At 41.3% G+C, this 17045-nt stretch overlaps 1 protein-coding gene across 2 annotated transcripts in view; it reads right to left on the reverse strand.

Annotated features, from left to right (window-relative positions):
• prkcaa (protein kinase C, alpha, a) overlaps positions 1-17045 on the reverse strand; it is a 127788-nt gene that overhangs the window by 36721 nt on the left and 74022 nt on the right. Inside the window, exons 6-9 of one of the 2 annotated variants that reach the window (XM_062387082.1) lie at positions 7870-8026; positions 7368-7502; positions 6832-6925; positions 1210-1239 (exon numbers count right to left, since the gene is read on the reverse strand). In XM_062387082.1, the coding sequence (XP_062243066.1) occupies positions 1210-1239; positions 6832-6925; positions 7368-7502; positions 7870-8026 (416 nt within the window). The remainder of the gene's footprint in view (positions 1-1209; positions 1240-6831; positions 6926-7367; positions 7503-7869; positions 8027-17045) is intronic. The other variant, XM_062387083.1, reaches the window with a different exon arrangement.

The raw sequence follows: 17045 nt of genomic DNA on the forward strand, positions 1-17045 counted from the left end.
GTTTAACTTAATCAAAATTGTATTTCTTTCAAACGTATACATTCAAATGTTCTCTTGTCTCCCTCATTTTAACCATGTAATGCTGTAACAAGTGACTTTCTCCAGCAGGAGTCAATAAATCTTCACTTACCTGTTCATACCTATTGTATCCATCACAGCTATTCCTATTGTTGCAATTGGGCTACATCGAATTGCACTACCTAGGAGAGATCTGTGTGGCTGCAAGTAAAGGAAAGGATGCCACCTAGTGACACATTTGGAAATATGGAAAAAGATTCTCCTCTATGTTTTCCCCTCATGCCAAGCTCATGCTCAATCTCTGACAGGGCAAGATGCGTCCAGAAGCTTGCTAGAAAACTGCAGAGCATTATGCTGAAGAATGTACAACTTCGCAACAGTCTGAATTATAAACAACGATCACATGACACAACTTTCTGCACTTTCTGCACTTTACTGTCTTTCTGCAAAAAACACACCACGCTGTCACACTAAGACAAGGGCACAAACAAATCCAAATCATGCTGAACCCTGACAGAGACATCACCTATCTCTACATGCCACAAAGAAAGATCATTGCTCAGCTGCAGCAAGGAATTTAACTAACCTACGCTAAATTGTCCACGTTTCTTACCTGGATATAGAGGATCATAATCTACTAATCAGTGTAGGAAGGGGGAAGTCATGAATTACCCTTATGAGCATCCGACACCTTCAACAGCCAGAGATTGACTATCAACAAAGGATCACTAACCACTACACTACATAGTGACAAAGATCCATAAAATAAAACTCTTTCAAAGAGCAACTAATGTGTGGTGAGAAAATGGTTTCTAAACCTATTCCCGTGATCCTGAGGAATAGGAAACAGGATATAATTGTTGTTTCCTAGCAACAGACTAATGACAAACCTTTATCATGTTTCACTTTCATGGATCACTTCAACATTCACTTTATGCCCAGCTTAGACTATTTACAAAAAATCCTGATTAAATGAGGACATTTAACTTCAGACGACCAAATGCTGAGCAGCTTTAGTTTGGTTAATGGCGCCTTAGACTGCACCTAATCTGGGAGAGCAGCAGCAAAAAACTCCAAGCATAGCAGACCGCACCAGACCACAGCACACCTGTGAGCTTTTAGCCAGTGAAAAGAGCCGGGCCGGGCCGAGCCGAGCGAAAAGCAGCCTTACTTCCTTCCTGTAAGACGCACCTGATCAGAGTCTGCCCAATCTGCTTTGTCCTGAAACCACAGGGAGAAGGGAGCCAAAGGAGCTGACTCACTTAGTACACAAGAGTACAGGCAGTTGGTTTATATAGAGATGAGGAGGATAATAGGAGCATGTAGCTTGTTCACACAGACCAACAGAAAACTGTGGCTCTCAGTCCAGTAGAGGTTTTCAGTGCTGCCATTATAAGAGTCACTGTTACAATACAGTAAAGTTTAGTGAGGCAGAGAAATGGAACACAGAAAATTTAATCAACAATTTTTTGCTCTTAAAAAGCAAAAATCCCAAATCAGAAATCATCATATAAGTGTAAACAATTACTTTATATTACCAAAACATAGAAAAAGTTAATGCAACAGAAAATATTACTGATTATGGCCTCGCATATTACACACAGACAACCACACGCAAACATACAAACACAAAAGTCCTCATGACAATGGTATCAAACACAACCGCAGAAAGACAAGAGAACCCACACAACTCACTTACATGGAAATAACAGGGCTCCTCATTATTTTGGACATGTTTCAGTTCAATGCTGACATCTAGTGGTCCTTATTGGTTGTGTTACCCTTTATACTAAGTGTGGACTACATATGCAGTTCATTCCTTCCTGGTGTGAAGCTACAACGTGATGTTTGCAGGTAGATGAAGAAACTATGACACACAATGCCTCAGCAAGCAGGAAGATGAGAAAACCTTTTTCACCATACACATCCAGGTTATAATTGCAGTTCCAGTGACAATAAGCTCACAACATGTAGACAGGCAGTGACCCACAGACACACACACAGAAGCCACAGTGAGCGGTACAGCTTCTGGATTCACTAACAACCCTCTGACAAACTCTGAGCAACAGGAAGCAGCGAAGACAAATAAGTATACTCTCACTTGACTCAAATATACATGATATTCATCAATGTGCCACATGCTCCACGTTCTGTACAAATTCAGTTTAAACAAATCCACTTGTGCTTAAATTGTCATTAAAAAATTTCTGTAATTTTGTGAGTTATTACAAGTATATTGATTAATTAGACTGATATCAGTCTGCTCTATTCTTTCCTTATTCTTATTTCTTTTTCATTTCTTTTATAGATACAAAACTCACATCCAGAAGTAAATTGTTTGTAAATTTGGATCGATTTGCAGTAGTTTGGAACCACGTGCAAATAATCATACATGTGGAGCAGTGAGGGAACGTGATGACCAAAACAAGAGGAGAGGAGAGGAAAGGAGAGGAGAGGAGAGGAGAGGAGAGGAGAAGGCTACCTTTAGATTAAAGGTAATCTGGCAGTCCTGAGGGCAGGGAGAGAGGAACAGAGAAACTCTTGCATTAAATATGAACAGGTGACACGGGATGAAGAAGCATTTGGACAGTATAGGTCTCACCAAGCACAAAGGAGGGAGGGCTAGGGGGGGGAAAGGGAGAGAACCACAGACGGCTTATGACGAGGAAAAGGACAATGAAGGAGAGGTTCTCCAGGTCGTACAGCATCCAAACAAGATCGTTAAGACAAGTAGACGCCACATTTTGGACCTGAGAGACCACCAAAGAATTGCCTTTACTGTAGCTATACCAAACAGTATTGCTAATGGGGTCATGCTTTCTGAGTTAATTAGAATTTGTTTTTAGTTCCTGCCTTAATCAAATGTAGGGATCTATGTCTGCAAAATAACTGCAAACTTGAGAATGAGACCGCACGAAAAATACTGCAAAGAGAAAAGGGTATCCACCAACACCACCTAGTGTGACTGTGTACTTTCACATTAAAACCACAAGAGCTCTTGAATGTACAGTAGTTGGTGTGTGTGTGTCCATTGGGAGGGATCACCTTTTGAACCCTGACACACACAAAGCACCAAGACCTTAACCGTGATGCTTCATGCATCTCATTCATACCATGACAACCTCATACAGAAAGAGGTCAGAGAATCTACTCTTATGTTCTACAGTTGCAATCAGAAATATTTTAAGGATTTATCAATTAAAGTTGACAGAATCATGTTCTTTGATCAAGATTCTGCTTCGGATGCCTTCTTTATGAGTTGAGTGATAAAGAAAATCGACACAGAAAATGCATGATGTAGTATTTGTGTGTAGCAGTATTTTTTGTTTAAGATAGCCATGTCACAATTATTCAACCCCTATATAATATTGTTCTTTTTAAAGCTGTCTGACAGTTTTTTTTGTCCTAAAGTTGAGTTGAAACATTATTAAGCCTTTGGGAACTCTATACTGATCCTTCATTTGCTTCAGCTGTGATGCATATATAAGCCCCACCCATGAAGGTATTCAAGGTGAGTTGCAATCATGGGAAAGACAAAGGAGCTTCCACAAAAGCTGAGAGAGGATATGATTTCATCACACCTGAAAGGCCTTGGGTAGAAGAAGGATTTCCCCAAAAAATTATATTCCAAGAGACACGATTGGGAACATTATAAGGAAGTTTACAACTGATGGAGCATATTCAAAGCTGCCTGGCCTCGGAAGAAAGCCCAACATTTCATCAAGGACCATCAGCAACTTAGTCAGAACAACTCAGATAAATCCCTGTGTGACTGCAAGACACCTACAGGATGACCTGATGAAGGCTGGTACAAGTGCTGCAGTGGCAACTATAAGATATGCACTGAATAATAAAGGACTTAATGGACGGCTCAAAGACGCACTCAGCTCTTGACCACAAGCAACATCAAAAGTCGACTAGAATATGCCAGGAGGAATTTGGATAAGCTAACAGAGTTTTGGGTGACAGTTCTATGGACTGATGAAACCAAACTGGAACTGTTTGGACGTATGGACCAGCGGTATGTCTGGCGTGTGAAAGGACAGGCTTATGACCAGAAGAATACCATCCCAATAGTCCAGCATGGAGGTTGGTCAAAGATGATGTTGGGCTGTTTTTCTGCGTCAGGAACTAGCAATCTTTATTGTGTGCATGGCATCATGGATTCACAAAAAACCAGGCCATTTTAAAGAGGAATGTGATTCCTTCTGTTGACAAATTAAACCTTGGTGATCATTGGACTTTCCAGCAAGACAATGATCCAAAGCAAAATCTCCAAGTCCACCAAAGCTTGGTTGAGAAAAACATCCTGGAACGTCCTGGAGTGGCATTCACAGTCACCAGATTCAAATTTGATTGAAAATCTTTGGTGGGATTTAAAGAAGGCAGTTGCAGCATGGAAGCCATCAAACATCACTGATCTAGAGGCTTTTGCACTTGAAAAATGGGCAAAGATTCCAATCGAGAGGTGTAAGAAGCTTGTCCGCACTTACAGAAAACATATTTTAGAAGTTATAAAAGCTAGAGGATGCGCCACAAAGTACTGAAGCTGGGGGGTTGAATAATACTGCACATGCACATGTGTTGAAAGAGTTACATTTTTCATTTGAACTTCAAAGTTAAGTCAACTTCTGTTGTCAAAATAACTAAAATACGCATCAATAAATATCTTTTGTTGTTTGATGAAGTTTTTTTGTCATTTATTGTCATTATCTGTCATCCACATCACTATAATGTCTATTGAGGTGAGGGGGTTGAATATTTCTGATTGCAACTGTAAGACCTAGAATGACCGTGAAGAGCAATTGGAAGAAAAAGGAATTGAACTTCACATCTGGCTGGTCGTCCTTGTATGACATATATGCCGTATTTTCTGAAATAACTGCTTTGAAGGCTCATGAGAAAAGGTTTCACATAATGCTTTAATAAACTGAAATATTAAAATCTCCGCAAATATTATTGTGTTATTTTTTGTGTTAACTCCCACTTTACCGAGATCTGACGGACATTCGAGAGCCTGAAGACACATGATTTTTGGCAGAGGTCCCACAGTTCTGATCTGAAACCCCAAAACGGCCGGGGTATTTGCTCCTGAACTATTATTTGCTCTCCGCTGAAGTACTGTTCAATCATATACTGTGTAATGTGTAATGTTTGATTGACAGACGTGGGGATGAGTCCTATCCCATACTCTTCTAGCTTCTGCTTGGCAAACGACCCAAAACTTAAATGGACATATTTATTCAAAAAGCTTATTTAATAATGGCAGTGGGTTTAAACATATTTACAGTTTTTATAGGGATTGAAAATAAATTAAATCCCTGTCAGGCTTTAATAAATTTAGAGAATTGGATTTTGAAAAAATAGGAACACAATTCTTACATTATTATTCTAACAGCTTTTTTCACTTAAACAATAAATGATCCACAAATTAATGTTGGCTTTCATCCCCACCATGACGTTCATCATGCCTTTCAATTTGTTCTACTTCTACCCACAACTCTTCACTATGTGCAGCAGAGACGTGGAAGAAAATAAGTTTCGACAGTCTCCTCCAGAGCACAGGGCTCCCACTGAGCGGCTGAACAATACGAGACACAATCAAAGGGCCACAAAGAACACTGATTGGCTCTCAGCAGGCTGGAAAAATGGATGCAGCGCATTGGATGAATGAAAAGAGGGAAAGAGTTTAACAAACTGCCACTAGAAAAGGGACTTGTACAATGTGTGTTTGGGCGACATTTGAAAGTGCAGGATTTACTTATGAAATGTTACGATAATGATAATGTCTGATCATTTTCCATTAAACATTAAGAATTGTAATGGGTAGCATTTCATCACATTAGATGGTTTGGTTTAACTGTAGCGTGAACATCAGCTACACTGTATGTGGTGATTAAAACTGCTTATATATCAAATTTGAGTTAATCTTGATCGTTTCGGTTTGAACACGTTTGTGATTATTAACAAACTGATGATAGAAACTAAACAAAAAAAATCATTGCAAACCAGATACTGTATCAGAACACCTCGTCGCCGAGCCACGTCTTTGTCAAACGTGTCAGTAGATTAAAACACAGCGGTCGGTACAAAAGGTGACGCATCAAAGTCCGACCTTGAGCTGCTCTGACTGAACTCAGATCAGGATCTCTGTGATGTGAGAACAAAATGATCACAGACGACAACGCAGACATCACACACTCTTTTCATTGAGGAAACTCATCCTCCGGCGTCACGTGACCTTGGGGCAAGGAAGTGTTTGAAAGCTGCAGCTGTTGCACTGTCCTCTTTAAAATGAGCGGCTGTTAAGCTGAATAGAACATGTGACCAGTCGATGATTCTGATGGACGCGCTTGTTTTTAAGGTTTGGACGTTTGGTCATACTTGGAATAAACAAAATCCTGTTAAGACATGTTGAGTTATCCAATCTTAGACATGTATAAGTATTATTCGCAGTACTAGATTAGAGTATTCAAAGACGTTTGGGACATCAACATACAACTACTCCTATTAGAAACTCATGTAAACACCATAATCAAAATATTTTTCTGAATAACAGCAATCGAAAATTAGAGTACATATAAACGTGGTCAGTGACTAAGTTGCCATGTCCTCATCAACACTGTTTCTGATATTTTACTGGTGACCACAAATAAAAGTGTAATAATAATAATTTAGACTGAGCTAATGGGAAACTGTAGACGTCATATTGCTTATGTGCTTTTTGATGTTGTGGGCACTTTAGACAACAATCAAGTCAACAAACGACAGACAAACGAGGCCCAGCTGAGAACATTTGCGTGTGATGCTCACCTCAAATTTCTGCCTCAGTTCCTCATTACCATCATCCTCCTCTGAGATGGGAACGTTGTAGTATTCCCCCTCCTCCTGGCACAACAACTTATACCTGGAGGAGAGAGTCGAGGAGAGAGGGAGTAAATACACGAATAAACACAGAGAAATACTGTAAGATTAATATCTTCTGTGCCCCTATTCGTCTGTTCTACTCTTTCCCTCATCTAGACTGTGTAATGGGCCTGGAAATACTGCTTTGTGTTTGTATCAACATCATTTAATTACACATTATTGTCTGAAGCCTATTCAAAATGAATGTTAGTTGCTGGAGAAACATTTTCACAGCTGAACAATAATTTATAAGAAAATTAATTACGACGATTTCATGTGTTAAAACAAATTACGTTTGCAACAAGGGAATATTTTGTACACAATACGTAATACAGGGAGAAATGAGCTATTTGCTGAGGGAGTTTTAAAATTCCCGATAACTGCACCTTCCTTAATCCCACATTGTGCAAATTTAAACAAATACACAATAGTGTTGATGTTACCAGCCACAGACTGGAGCCTTCATGAGCTCGGACACTCCGAAAGAAAGGGCTCCCATGAAGTCATTCCTGGTGGTTCGGTCCCAGTCCCACACCTCCACCGACAGCCTGCGGTCCTTATCTGTGGGTTTCAGCTTGCTGTGCAACAAGGGGTTGGCATCATGGATATTACAGAAAAAAAACCACACACACATACACACACACACACATATATGTACTGTGCTGGTTAAAAAACACTGCACTTCAATAGATCATGTTATTATTATCATCAGAATTTAATTATTGAACCAATCCATTTAAACTGGTGATAGAATACTAGTAGCAGCAACACCACTATATGCTGTGGTAAAATTGTATCACTGGTTTAGATATAGTAGAACAACTTGTTTAACTTGTTTATACAAGCACTAAGGTTAAATTTAGATTACATTATATTAATCAAGCCACGTTAGAAAATAAACAAATGGCGCCGCAGGCTGAAGGTGCCAACAGCTGACGGACTCACAACTTAAAGGACTCGTTCCACTTGGGGTTGAGGTTGGAGCGGATGGTTTTGGTCTTCTGCTTGGTCTCATTTTTGGGGTCTGGTATGAGCTTCAGCTTGACATACGGGTCAGACAGGCCGTTGGGGTCCATGGGGATCATGTTTTTACCTTCACCCACTGAGGAAATCAAAGAACACAGAGAAAATGTGTCTTGAGAAACATATAAAGGTAGAAAACATGTAGCCTGCATCAAGGATTCTGTGCAACGCTTTAATTTGCATCAAACTTTTATCCCAATTTCATCACATATCCCGATGTCGATGCAAAGATACTGATAACTGCACAGACAATTATTAAAATCCGATACGTCATTAGAATTATATCGGATCATTAATCTCATCTCTTTTTAAGATCCGACAATCAGACAGCATGAAAACGTAATGTTTTGCCTTAAAACAGATTTCATTCATTTCTACAAGTACAAATCTCTTTGGTCAGAAGCAAATACAGAAGCTTTTCTATGCAACTAAGCAACAGCAGAACAACAGTAGATCACCCTGCAGGTGTTCAAACCCTCGCAGCATGTGAAGGTTGTTTATGGGCCCAGAGCCTCGGAGGAAGCTTTGCAGGAAGGGTTATGAGAACAATGATTCAAAGCTGCAGGGTGTGTCAAGCTTAAGTAGGCGAGGGCTCTCTACTTGTCCTCCTGTATTTAGCTGCTCAGTAAACAACGACACGCAAGAGACATTAGCACTCCATTAGTCCTGTGCATTGGAGCTGTGCCAACACACACACACACACACACACACACACACACACACCCCCTGCCTGTACTGAGACGCACACAGAGATACACTGCGCTTATGAGCACATATTGCATCCAGTATCTCCTAAGGGACAGGGCGAATGTCTGCCGTGCTCAGCTAGACCTCGGCCCCTAGAGACCCCTGTAATATCTCTCTCTCTCCATGTGGCCCTGTCAGTCTCTCTGCAGTGGTGACCTGAATGGTTAAGATGCTAAATGACCTTTGACCCAGAGAGGAAGGCGCAAACCCTGTATGTTAAGACCGCATGAGGTAACTGCCAATAATAGTACGGATAGGATTAAGAGGGATATTTGAAGAAACCCGTTGAGGGGTTGTCACCACTGAGTTAATTAAGTAGCGGTGTTAAAACTATAGAAATACATTATTGTTTTTGATGAGATCCTGTAAAGGTTATACAATAAGGGGAGAGGTAAATGATCCTCCATCCACGCATCCTACCATCCATCCACCAATCTATCTATCCATGCATCCGGCCAACCTTCCATCTATAGATCCATCATCCATCCAGCCATCTTAAATGATCATACTTTCATTGTATTAACACATATTTGATTTTTTGTATTAACTTTTAAAGCTCAGAACAGTCGGACCCATAGTTTTATGTACGATGCTCCAATCATAAGAGTGACCTAAGCGTGACCGGGTTTTTGCCAAGAGGGCTCCGGGACCCTTGAATTCCTTGCCTGACAAAATTTGACCCACCAGCGCTGGTAAGAAACCCTCCATGCTAAAGTGGCCTCATTTCACTTTCAGTGTGGCTGCCCCAGGAGAATCAGTCGACTGCCTGATGAGCCAAGATTAAATGGCTTCCCATTGTTTGCCTTTATTTTCAGCTCCTGTGGTGCTGAGCAATGTTAGCGAGGTGTGAAGTTAGATGAGGGATGGAGGGAGCTGCACACACACACACACACACACACACACACACTCACACACACACCAACACACACTGTGAGAAAAGAAGGTAAAAAGAGAGAATAGAGGAGGAGAGCGACAGACAGACACTAACAGAAGTAGCTCGAAGTGTGGGAAGGTATTGAGCGATCCTAGGATGTCAGCCCACTGCTCTCTCAAAAATCCTTTGGAAAAGTGTAAAGGCACCAAAGAACCTTCTTACCTACTGTAAACTATATTTGCACTTGACTGCACTCTGCCGCGTACAAGGAAAGATTGAAACCCAAATCTGTCTTTTCATAAAGCCCTGACAGGACAAAGAGACACATTGTTCACTCGCTTTTTTACTTACGCAAGGGAACATGGAATAATATCAGTAAATAAAACGATTTCTAAATACCCTTACATAATCATTATTTTAGATAATGATTCCATCAAGGAAAAGATGATCGTTGTGTAATGCAAATTTAAAACCCCCATTCTGGGTTGTTGAATGTTTCTGGGCTGAAAATAAACTTTGATCATAATATCATGTTATTGACCATTACATAAAGTTATACAACTGTAAACTGTACTTCACATCCTAACCAGTAGGGGGCATGCTAGACCGTCTAAAAACAAAATGGCTGGCAAAGAGCCTTTCCATGCAGTGCATTTAATGTCCTAATCCAAACAAGATGTGTGTGAAGCAGTAGTAGTAGTCGTGGGAGCGTTATTGTAAGGCAACAGTTGATAGTCAGATTTATCTGTGGTGTTGAAAATAATAATAATATATTTTTTAAACTTTGAACATGAATAATGTTTTTGTACTGTTTTGGATGAACAGTTCATTTTAAGTGTTCTGTGTGTACTGGTGCAAACAGAGAGTAACACTCAAGGGTGTATGCGTGTGCGTGTGCGTGTGTGTGTGTGTGTGTGTGTGTGTGTGTGTGTGTGTGTAGAGGGGCTTTGAATAGTTGCTTGGATACGGGTCATCACAACTATCCTTGGTTTGCACTTCGTTAGCAGCAGCAAGAAAAGCAAACATTGTAACCGCTTCTCCAAAGAAACAACACTTGTTGAACTTTGTTTTATCCGACTGTGCTCCAAACAAAACTGACCAAGTCCCTGCGATAATAAGAACCAGATAATACAATTAGTGTAGGAAATCTGAGCCAAGAGGAACAAGCATCCACAATTACAGACATGTGTCGTCCTAAGTCCTAGAAGCTTTGCGTGATCCAGTTTCTGATGCGGCTGAGTTTAACTGAGCTTTCTGATTTCACCCTGTTATCCTGAGCCCCAAGGTGGCAAGCTGTTCTATGAAGACTCACTCCAGTTTGCAGAGGAAACAGTCACATGTAAGATGCAGCCATGTAAGTGTTCATATGCGTCTCTACAGGACACGTGGTGCTCATGTGACATTAAGATCGGATCCAATTGTACAGTTTGCATGTGACACATGAACAACATAGCAGGAGATTCTACGCTCATGGTTTGTCTACAGCACGGAAAGCTGCAGAGACCATCAAGAGTCAGTTCATGTTTGAAAGCAGCTCTCTTTCCCCAGCTAGCAAAAAATAAAAAAGAAAAGGGGGCAAAAAAATTAGACGAGGAAGAGCAGAGGCATATGCTAAAATGGCATGAAGGGCGCCCGCGACATGCTGAGAGGAGGGAGCCGAAGGCGGGGCAGTGACGACAGGCTGCAAATTCCAATGGTATGACTTCTGGGAATCTGGTGGCAGAAACCACACAGGTTCAGCTGTTTTATGACAGACACTGAAAGCAGGAGAAAATCTGCGGGATGGAGACTAACCGTGTTCACACCAAGATGTGTTATTATGTCATAATGCCAAACACAGGGTAGCTGCAGGTATCTTTGTGGCAAATCTAAGACTTTTTAAGACCATAATGGAATAAATCCAATACCTGATGTCAAATACGATTCATTAGAAGGACTATTAGGGTCCCAGAACTATTTACACATGTAGCCCATAAGAGAATAACCCTTAAAACTGCCATGTTATCTCACTACATGTAAGTTATCCATATTCTAGTACATTTTAGTCTTGATTAGTGACGAAAACAAATAAATGTCTAAATATGAACTAGAGTGTGAATAATTATAAGTTACCTTGAAAATGTAAAACATGAGGTTTTTCAATCAAATTCTTTTCATATTCAAGCCAGTGTGATCTTCCAGGACCCAATTTTAGCTTTTTACCAGTTTACTCCTTCATGGTCTGTGTTTCCTGCACTGTAGAAGTGGGTTAAGTGTGTTACATGATTATAACTGATAGATGTGCAGTGATACTGTGAGCAAAGCCACAGAAAACAGACAGAGAGCCAGTCTTTAGCTCATACTAGGTGACCCTATACCTTAAAAAATGAGGTCAGCCATGTTTGTTCTTCACCTCCCTGGGTATACACTGTCTATAAACCTGAACCCACCAGTTTCACTCTCCCCACTCTCTCTCCTTTGAAAGCCCACTACTAAAATTTTGGCCAGCATGACTGTCTGCTTTTGTAATATAACATCAGCTCAAAGGCGGATTAGTACCATAATTGCATTGATGTCTTTTTCGCTATTTATAATAATTCTTTATAATATTTAAAATAATTACATTACTATTCTGATTTAGCTGTGGCGAACATCCTGCAGTGGAGAAGCGCTGGCATCGCTGGCACCACAAGAGCTGTCAGCTGCTCCATCTTAACCGATTAAAGGGGAAAATGTATGAATTTAAGTAAGAATTTCTCTTGGCAACACACCGTTAGCTTCTCCGCACGATGACTCAGATGCTGCATGGAAATGGAAATTAGTGCGAGGAAAGGCTGCGAGGGGAAGCAGTGGCATAGAGACTGTGTCATTCAGATCACCGGGCAGTGATCACCAATTGGTAGCCCGCAGGCAGCTTCGAGCCTTGGTCCGACACCAACTCTGCCTTTTAGCAGGTCGTCTTTACAGGCAGGATATATTCTTTGTTGGAATGCCTTGCTGGTTACACAGAGGGACATGGTGACTGTGGAGATCAGCACGCAGCCCAGGAAACAGTGTCCTGATCAGGAACTTTGAATATATCCACCAGAGCGCATACCACCACTAAGACCCCAGAGTCTCCTTAAATTCATAAATATCAGTCAGTGAAAGGAATTCCTGGAACGCTCCCCTGAGCCACATCTGCAAAAAATTGAAAAGGATCTTTCCACCGAGTCTCATGGTAATCCGTTCTGTAGCTTTTTGCGTAATCTTGCCTAGAAACAAACAAGCAAACAAGTGGACAGGTGTGTAAACCTACGTAACCTCCTTGGCGGACCTAAGAAACTTGAGTCATTTTGAATCTGATCAACAAGGAAGAAGGATGTTCTGTCCTGTACAACAAGTCTGCAGGCTCAAGTACATACATACATTTACAGGGCAAACAGACACACACCCTCTCACTCGGCTACCTGCGCACTACTGCAGTCACCACACACAAAACAAACCACATTCCTCTACGTTCATCTGTGGTTCAAAGGCAAAACAGGCCCTGTACATGTTTGTTTTATAAATATGTACAGAAAAGATTAATTTCTTATTTAGTATTGAGAAGTAAAACCTTGCAGCATCCACCAACAGTAATTATATAATAATTTGACATATATAATGATCTTAATCTAATAATACAAATGCTAGAGTAAAATAAACAAAAAAGGGAGAGTATTTAAGTATAAGTACACATCCTCTAGGGGTCGTGTGGGGGGTGGGACCGATCCTAGCTCACATAAGGTCAAAAGGAAGGGTACATCCTGGACGAGTCACCAGCTTATTATAGGAACAACAAACAAATATTAAATTTTAGCGTCTCCAATTAGCCAGGCAGTGGGAGGACGCTGGGGATCATTCATCCAGTCTGGTCATTTTGTGACAGTGTTTTTTTGTTTGACTGTATATTGAAGAACGTGTATCAGAATTAGAAAAATGAATGTTGAAGATATTTCAACCTTTGAACATTTCACAAACACGAAAGCAGTGATTTCCGCTCATTCTGCTCTCTTCCCTTTCACAAGCACGAGATTCTACCATTACTAGTTCACTTTTCACCCTGTGTACAGTTGCACTGTGAAAACGTCTTTCAGATTTTAACATTTCTGGCATTTGTCCGGTTACATAGTAATAAGAATTCATCAAAGGCCGCAGCAAAATAGACCCCGGATCGCTGCTGCAGCTCCATCAGCCAGAAAGAGTCACTACACCTCCAAAAGGTTCAACAGTTAAGGCTGGATTCCCTGATCCGCCCACGTCCACGGTATATCTTATCCAAGCAAAAATCCGATCTACACACACCTACACTGCACCTACACGTAAGAACACAGAGCGCTACTCTAATGTTACAGAAGGCAGAGGGGAGCATTTGGACAAGGAGGCAAGAGGAGGAGAACAAAATTCAACGAAAAGGTTAAGGCAGAAATAATAGGAGAGGAGGGAAGTGAGAGCTATATGAGGCTTCTCTGCAGAACTGGGTGAGTCGACGAGGGAGCAGAACAGAAATGTAATTATTACCACTGTCCCTCACACACACTCCCAAAGGACCCGCATGCAGGGATGGTGCGGGCATAGGGCCGCACAACCATCCGTGCACAGTGATGGAGGAAAGTATAGATCAAAGAACGTGGAGAGGTGGCCCTCTCCTCCTAATCAGCTGTTTGTACTCAAAAGAGTCATTGAACATTGTTGTTGCTGAGACAAACAGGAGGGAGGCTTCCTCAGCACCAACAGACACAGAGGGGAGCAGTGTGTGAGCAGCAGGAAGAGGCGGAGGACAAGGATGGCGGGCTATGTCCCCTCCCTCGCCACGGACACAGGACTTGTTTGTTTCGCCTTCAGCAAACACACATTCTCACAAGTCCGGCTTCTGGAAAGTGTACCACTCCCCCTCAGTGTTTCTGGGTAATAATTTCACCACTGCAAGCATCTGTTGCCAGAAAGTCTGCTCGTCTGTTCCTGTTGGTCTGACTGGGATTTGTATGTGGGCTCAGTTCAGCCATGGTACTCTGTCGTTGACCCTGGGCCAAATGGTGACTCGCCAAACAGAGTGAGAGTCACTCTTCGCTCAAAGCTGAGCAGCCTATGCATTCATTGTGGGATTGTTTTGCAATCACTAAATAATTTCTCCTGAATGATATGACACTTTGCATATCCTGGATATTCAATGTTTATTCATTTGTTATGAGTTTCTTTCCAATTTGTGCGAACAAGTCTGTCAAAATTGAACAATAAAACAACAATAATATGTGTGGGTGCATTTTAAATTTATAGTGGCTTAGTTGGCTTGGAGGCTGGTCTACAAGACAGAGGGTTGAGAGACAAAGGAGGGTTGTTGCTGATTATAACTGTTTTGAAAAGCAAATAGTGTTGTAGTTAAGATAAATGAAAAAATGTAAGTCCAGATCCAAACGAGAAGGATGCTTCTTTTTGGAAGAAGACCAGCTCTCCTCATCCAAACGGCTTTGATTGATACATAGAGAGTAAAAACAAAATCCTGACAGGCTATTGGGAAATCAACAGATGTTTTTTCCTCATCAGAACTAGAGATTTGTTTCAAGACTTTTTCCTGTTTCAGAGCAAGAACCATGATCAGTCTTGACCATGTTAAATGAAAGTCATGATACATAAGCCATTACTTTTCACAATAGGAACAGTAATCAGATTTCTTGCACATTATTCAGTAACAGTCAAAAGTTACATTACAGTTTAACATGTGAAAAGCAAGACATGGTGGTTTTGAGCATTCAGCATTCATCAGTTACATCAAGCTTAGTCCTGGTGTATACACATTATTTGCATATAATGCATGTACAAATACACAGTCAAGCACACACACCCTAATTGACGGATCCCACTTGTGTCTATGCACTGATCAATGTGTAAATGATCTAGGTTCTACTGCACCTTCTCGCTTAACACTTCACCATGTAACACAATTCTGTTTGGCAGGCTGTCTGCAGCAGCAAATGTAATCTGTGATATGGCCCGAGTGGGCTGCTACAGCAGCTCTATACAAACACCTACACATCCACGCGTGCACACACACACACACACAAGAAAACACATGCAAATGATGACATGCATGCTGTGTCCACATCAGGAACATGCTGCTACGTATGACAGCAGGCTGTGGCTTTCCACTCCCAGCACTGCTGCAGGTGATAATGGTAGTTTCCCATTTGTGGTGCTCACAAAAAGACACACACACATTCACGTGCACGTACAGCTGTGAAATATTCATGTGTTTTTCACAAGTACTGTACATGCACATCATTGTCATGAGTTGACAGCAGTGAAGACAGTCAATGGTAATGGAGGCAGCTGAAATTCAGCTCCCATCATACTGGGAGAAACTGTTGACTGCATCAGCTGCAGATGAGCAGCTTGTGAGAGAGGAACACATGAGGGGACTTCACAACGACTAAAAATGTCATGTTTCTTTAGAAAAATTTGAGCAATATGTATGAGTGTATTTTTGTAATAGAAACACTATATAACCAGCACCTCTTGCTAAAGGTGAAAGCTGGATATCTGGGCAGACCGTGCATGATATTACCCATCATCAATAATAATCAGTGGGTGGTGTGACCAGAAGCACCAATACTTTCCACCATATGAATTTATGTTTTAAATAGTGGCTCGTTTTAGAAAACCCAGTTGTAAGGATGTAGCCTGACAAGGTCCGGACCAAACAAGGTCGGTGTGAAACAATGAGGAAAGATGCTTCCATACCCTCCTGACCACACTCACTGTGCTCCTCTGTAGCAGTCATTTGATGAGCTAGTAAGTCAGTGAAGTTCAGTGCCAGGGTGCTAAGATGCACTGACCCCCTGTTATCAAGCTAATTGAATGATTACGTGCGCCTGCTGCTGGCTCCCTGCCGTCACTATTGTTCCAGCGGATCATCATTACTGCCAGGGGATTTACAGCATGCCTTGAAACCCGAGGTAAAAGGAGATCTTACACTGAAACACACTTCTGTACCACACTGTTTCCATCAGAAACTCATAGGACAAACCAATACCAATACTTAGCTTCATGTTTAAGACGTTTCACTCACATGAGAATCCAGCCAGGGGCTCTGATAGATTTTGCGTGAAATTATCTCAGTTTAACAATGGCAGCTGGTCCGCCATTATTTCACCCTGGAAGGATTAGTCGACACTGGCTGCGAGGTCAACTATAATGACTTGCAAATTATGAAACGATGCTTAAATCTGCTTCTGATTGGATGTATTGCCAAGGCATGCAAATGATGAATAAGCGTAAAAGATGAGTTAACTAAAGGCACATGAATGAAAAGCACTATTTGGGAGGTGCAGATCGGGACCCACATTTGACACTGAGCTGACATTTCACATGCTAACAATTTGTGTCGTATAAAGACTTTTCACACAGAAATTATTCTCTATCCATGACATATATGTAAGTGTGTTTTAGGACCGGGAATGACCGTGGTCATGGACCGGGG

Source organism: Platichthys flesus, chromosome 5, assembly GCF_949316205.1.
Source record: "Platichthys flesus chromosome 5, fPlaFle2.1, whole genome shotgun sequence".
Taxonomy (NCBI): Eukaryota; Metazoa; Chordata; class Actinopteri; order Pleuronectiformes; family Pleuronectidae; genus Platichthys; species Platichthys flesus.